General features: G+C 40.9%; 1 protein-coding gene across 1 annotated transcript in view; it reads left to right on the top strand.

The window, feature by feature from the left end:
• Window positions 1-1440: 1440 nt before the first annotated feature.
• Window positions 1441-6123, top strand: part of COMMD10 (COMM domain containing 10) — a 57866-nt gene continuing 53183 nt past the window's right edge. The window contains exons 1-4 of the mRNA XM_063129508.1: window positions 1441-1502; window positions 2234-2324; window positions 3966-4076; window positions 5426-5581. Coding sequence (XP_062985578.1) covers window positions 1468-1502; window positions 2234-2324; window positions 3966-4076; window positions 5426-5581 — 393 coding nt within the window. The 5' untranslated portion in view covers window positions 1441-1467. The remainder of the gene's footprint in view (window positions 1503-2233; window positions 2325-3965; window positions 4077-5425; window positions 5582-6123) is intronic.

Raw genomic sequence — 6123 nt, 5'->3', positions numbered from 1 at the left:
TTGATTATAAACTGTATATATATGCTGTATATATCACTTATATCTCTAATATATTGCGTCTATTTTACATCTCTAAGTGAATTTTTGTGGTTGAGTGTTATTACCCTTATTGTGCAGGACAGGGACAACGTCATGTGACGTATGCTGCAAAACCGCATACTAGTCATGGCGAGTTTGCAATAAATCGCTGGTGTGATGGAGGCTGTAGTCCAAAACATCTGGAGGGCACCAGGTTGCCTAGCCCTACACTACATGTTAAAAGCAGTTCACGTTGTCTTCAATGAGAACAGCAGCACATTTAAGATAGGGAGCTTCGGCTATTGGGCGGTATCAAAATGTAATACATAAATAAATAAATAAATAAATAAGTAAATCTTCTATGAATATCTATTCAGAGGTAAACCCCACACTCAGGTCAGAGTTTTTTAGAATTACAGTCTTTGCACACTTGTGTGTGTGTGGGTAAGGTCCATTGAATTTGATGTGACTTCTGAATAGACATGCATATAGAATTGCAACGGTAAGAGTTAATCTCAGCACTTCCTGTAGCAGGGCCAGCTCTATCATTTGGCAGAGCCTCAGGTCATTGGTCTGAGGTGCCCTGAAAGGTATTTTCTGCCAACTTGGCTGGCCTTGGGCACTGAGCACCTTTCCAGGAGGGTGCGGGAGGGGTAGAGGTGCTGTTTGTTCCTCAGCCTCAGGCAGTAAAATATCTTCTTGAGCCAACGCTGCATGATAGTAATTCTGGATTAAAGAATTTGGAGTTTATTTATTTTATTTATTTACAATGTTTTATATACTGCTCCCCATTCAAAATTTCAGAGTGGTGTACAAGATAAAATAAAGTAAAAACAGAATAAAACACCTTAAAATAGATTTTTAAAAGAAGCAAAATGAAAAGGTACCACCTTTTTACGTCCTTCTATGGTGCAAGCCTCTGCAGGTTTACTCAGAAGTAAGTACCACTGCTGCTTTCAATGGACCCTACTCCCAAGTAAGCGTGCATCAGTGTGAAGTCTTAATCCGCAGGAACCCGCGCCACCGGTTCTGATCCCACACTGTGCATTAAAATCTCAACTGCATACAGCTACGGGGAACAACACATGCTAACTGGCCGCATGGAGCCTTCAATGATTTGGGCTGTGCAGCCGGGCTTCCGTGGGGTCCCTACCGCCCCTCAACTCATCTCGCCTGCCGCCTCCCCTGAAGATCGACAAGTAAATCGCAACAGCTTCGGCAACATCAGACCAAATAAGTGCTCTCACACGCCTCCTGGCGGACACGGCATGCCCAGCACTTCCCCCCCTGGTTTGCGAAGCCTCCCCAAGGACAAGCCCCAGCCCCGGGGAGGAGCTAGAATGCGAAAGGCGGAACCCGCCAGATTACCGGAGCTTCAAGAGCAAAGCTTTCTTCGCCTGCTTATTGGCCTAACAAGGGGCGGGGACAGTGTGATTGACGGAGATCAAGATGGCGGCGCCCATCGTTATTCCGGATACCGCCAGGTAAAGACCCCTGATCCGTTCACGGCGCCTCCTCCCTCGCGGAGTAGTGACCGGTTAATGTTATCCTAGATGTCATTGGAACAGGAGCTGCCATATAAAAATAATATTGTTCATAAATGGGGCGAGGCTTAATCTGAGCCCGGGCTGTTTGTTTCTCAGTACTAAGATTCAGACCAAGTATTAAAAGGCGGGTGTCTGAGCATGTGTAGAGTGCCTTCCACCTCTCTGCTTGGCCCGCCAACGTTATATCTTGGTTTTAGGGCAGCTTTCCCCAAGCTATTGCCCTCCAGATGTGCTGTGGCATGCTGGGAATTATAGCCCAACATATTTGGTGGGCACCAAGAGGGACGTAGGGCTTCCAAGCAAAGCTTGCCACAAGCCGTTCTGTGTTTGGGGCAGCTGCATGACAGACTAGGGCTGTGCTCCTGTGCGCATGTACTTGGGAGTAAGCCCTGTTGAGCTTATTGGGGCTTATTTCTGAATAGACATGCTTAAGATAGATGAAACTTTTCCTAGCATGGGCAGACAGTGGTGAGGAAAACATCAGTTGCTGTAGGCAACACAGTAATTCTGCCTGGAAAAGTAGGCTGTTCACATGTTCCATTTAATATTGAACCTTTCCCTGACATCTTTCTCTTGAGAAGCAGATAGAGGGAGACAAGCTCATTATTCCCCCTCAGTCCTCTTTGTTAACTGACTCTTTTCTTTCCATCTCTCTTCTCATGTTCCAGCGTCCGAAAGGCAGTGTCCCTCATCAATGCTATAGACACAGGCAGGTTCTCTCGGCTGCTCTCCCGCATCCTTCAAAAGCTTCACTTAAAGGTTTGTGTAGAGAAGGAGAAAATGGCAAACAAGCCTTGAGTGCAATTTTGAAATTTCTTAAGCTGTCAGCTACACTTGAGTATTGGCTTGGCATTCTTTCTCTTGGCTTGCTTTACTATTCAAAGAGAAAAGAGCACAAAAATAAAAAGCACTATTTGTTCAAAGTACAAATGAAACTATCAGTTCTGTTTAAAATGTGCTAATTATGGTTCATTAGGTTTTTATGTTTTTTTATTTCACAATGGCCTAGCTCTAGAACAGTAGTTTTCAACCTTTTCAGACTTATGGACCATTTTTTTTACACCATATATTTGTCAGGTAGCAGCGCTGCTGCAGCCCAGTGGCTAGTGCCTTGCAGCTGTGTTGGGGTGCAGGTCCCATAATTTCCAGCCAGAATTGTCATGCTGGCTGAGAATGATGGGAGCTGTAGTCCAATAACCTGCCACCCTGAAAAAATATTTTTGAAGGGTTGGATATAATAAACAGCTGATCCACATAAATGGTCAGAAACATTACAGGATTGGTGTGGTTCATAGTTCCCTTGGGTGAAGAATGGCACCTCCTCTTTGGAGGGGGTTGGGGGGAGCTCTTGTATGCACTTGTGAAGAACTTGACTTGCATAGAATTCATGCCATCATTCTGTGCTGGTCCTTTTTTTTGATGCTGTAACATTGAAACCAGTAGCCTTAAACTTGCTTGGGGCCTTCATATGTTAAGACTGGTCTCTATATCTGTCTCCATTTCAGCTTCAGGCCCTGTTTTGTTTACCTGGTCGGTAAAGTGAGAACTGTCACTTTATTGAAGCTTGGCCACTACATCAGTTGTTCCAAGGCTTGGAATGATTTTCTCTCTAGAAATGCATAGCTCCTTGCTAGTTTTTGGAGACATTATATGCTATATCTTTTCCTACTGACATTTGGTCTTCCTGGCTGTTTTGAAGGAGTCCCCCACTGCCAGCTCTGAGAAACGCTGTGTTATCTTTTCCATGTTTGATTTTATACTTTGTTTTAATTTGTTTTAATACTTTATTGTTTTATATGTTGCCTTTCTGGCATAGAAATGTGTTTATACATATAAGAGCGGGAGGATAGTAGGCTATCTTTATCTCAGAATACTGAAACCAATACAAATAAAATGTCTTCCTCTGCATCTCTTAGATTGCAGTCTTATGCACGTTTATCCAAAAGTAAATGCTATTGATCTCAGTAGCACTTACTTCCAAGTAGACATACGTAAGATTGGCCTGTTAGTGCAGAATTACCTTCTCTTCAGTTACTACTTGTTTCCATTTATTTTATAAGCATTTGATATGAGCATTTTTTGTCATAACTCTTGACAGTAAAATTCCCATTTAATGTTATTTACATGTAATGTGGGTGGGTCGAAGTCCATTGAAGATATGATCAGTCTCTATGTCAGTATTTATGTTTCCATACAATGATAACTTTTTGCCATGGTAACTCTGTTTTCCTTATTCTTTTTTACCTGTGGCAGTTTTATGAAATATAATTTGATAGTTTATTGAGTGTTTGTTTATATTATTGTTAGTTGCTTTGTGTACTAGTGTGGAGCATTGGGAAAGTGTTCAATATAACAAATATCTACCTTTTTTAATAATTTGTTTTTTTTAAAAAAAATCAGGCTGACAGTACTTTTACGGAAGAAGAGGAAGAAAAGCTTCAGGCTGCTTTCTCAGTGGAAAAGCAAGATCTCCATCTTGTCTTGGAAACCATAACCTTTATTTTGGAACAGGTATTTTCTTTTATAGTACCATAACTTCATTAAATTGGTATATATTTAACCATAATATATAAGATTATGAAAACTTATTTTATTTATTTTTGAAGGTATTGGATCAGCCACGTTTTTTACAGCTTCACTTTTAGCTTCCAATATTCCAAGTTAGCAGTACTTAGCTTATGCCAGTAGTTAACAACCAAAAGGATTCTAGTTGTAGAGCAAATATCTTTTGGGAGTTCATAAAGAAGTGTGTTAAAGTAACTGGGCCAATTTGTACAATTGGTTCGTCATGGGTTACATAACCCACAATGAGCTGTGGTATGTGTCACTGCTATTTTTGATATGCAACCCCTGATGGAGGTGATCAGGGGTTCTACTGAGTCATGTGAACCCAGCCATTGTGTGTTACTCAAGGAATAAACAACCCTTATGTAACCCGACTACTATGAGTTGTTGTTGTTGTTTATTCGTTCAGTCGTTTCCGACTCTTCGTGACTTCATGGACCAGCCCACGCCAGAGCTTTCTGTTATGTGAGGTTATTTAACCATTGAACAACACACGATGGCTGGGTTTGGGTATTACATTTTGAAAACAAAGGCCGCACACACTGCAACTCATCTTGGGTTAAATAACACATGATGACCTGGCCATATCATGCAAACCAGGTCTATGACTGCAATTGTAAATACATTTATTAGAATGAGCCATGTTGATCACAGTAGGACTTACTTCCAAGTAAATGTCCATTCTGTTGTATGTCAAGATGATCTAGGCCTGAAATTCAGAACCCTCTGTGTATAGGCTTCCTGTTTCTAACAATGGTAGATACAGTTGCGTGTTCATTAGTAGCACTATGATTGGCTGTAGCACATGGTACTGAAGTGCCGATGTTAACAGAGAGAGAAATACTATAGCTGTATTCTTTTTCTTTTAGCCTTGTACATATGTTTTTACAGTTAGTGCCACATCCTGATTCTAAATGCATCTACTCAAAAATAAGCTAAACTGACTTGTGGGATTACGTCCTTGCGTTGCACTTCAGGTGTTAGTAGTACAAAGGCCTTCCCAGGCAATCAGTTTGTTGTGTAACAAACATACATTTATCCATGCTATGGGTTCCTTTCTGTGCAGGAATATCACAATATTTTATTGCTGGAACATTTAATTCTCTTCCAGGCTATTGAGTGCTTTCATTGCTATGGTCAATGTTGTGCCAAACGTGTTTTGCATGTATTGTATTGTACATACCCACAGTAATTTCAGCTCTGTCTCATATGTTCAGCTTCTCTTGGGGTGCTTTCATAAGTTGTCTAAAATAGCATGTAGGAAAGTGTGCTTACTGCGTCTTTCATTTTTACAGGCTGTATATCACAATTTGAAACCAAGCATTCTGAAACAGCAGCTGGAACATTCCAACATGGATCATGACAAAGTAGAAGTGTTTTCCACTACATGGGCTGCTGCAGGTCCAGAGACGGTGGAAAAGTTCAGACAAAGGATGTTGTCACCTCATAAGGTAGTCTTCTAGTGAAACTTAAACAGTGCATTAAATCAGTGCCATGTAATACTTTTTCACCAGGAAGAAAAAGATGGACAGTTTCATGGCCAATAGCGAATAACATCAGTTTTTCTAAGATCTAGGTAGGCATAAAAATTTAAAAAATTATTTTAATAGTGAAAAATTGTATTTTATTAATTGCCAAGCAATGTAAAATATCTTAAGTGTACCTGCATGCACATGAATCCCTCTCCCCCAACTATAGTCTATTGCTCTGATATTCTAGAAAATCCATTACTTTCTGTGACAGTCTTGGCTGTTGAATAAGATACTTGGCTTGTGCAAGCACGTACAGCAATAAACTGTTCAATTGAGGCAATTAAACAGTTTTTGTCATGGAGAGTGAAACTAAATTCTACTGAAGCCTTCTCCTGGCTGTGTGGATGGAAGCAAACAGGAGGGAGGGACATGGGCATGAGGCCCAGGCTTCACTTGAGTGTTAATCCATAGTTTAGCTATCTGTGTGAACCAGCTCTATGTGAATCTGGCCTAGCAAACTA

Source organism: Elgaria multicarinata, chromosome 6 (genome assembly GCF_023053635.1).
Source record: "Elgaria multicarinata webbii isolate HBS135686 ecotype San Diego chromosome 6, rElgMul1.1.pri, whole genome shotgun sequence".
Taxonomy (NCBI): Eukaryota; Metazoa; Chordata; class Lepidosauria; order Squamata; family Anguidae; genus Elgaria; species Elgaria multicarinata.
The sequence above is the reverse complement of the archived record's forward strand: the minus strand, read 5'-3'. Positions and strand labels throughout refer to the sequence as shown.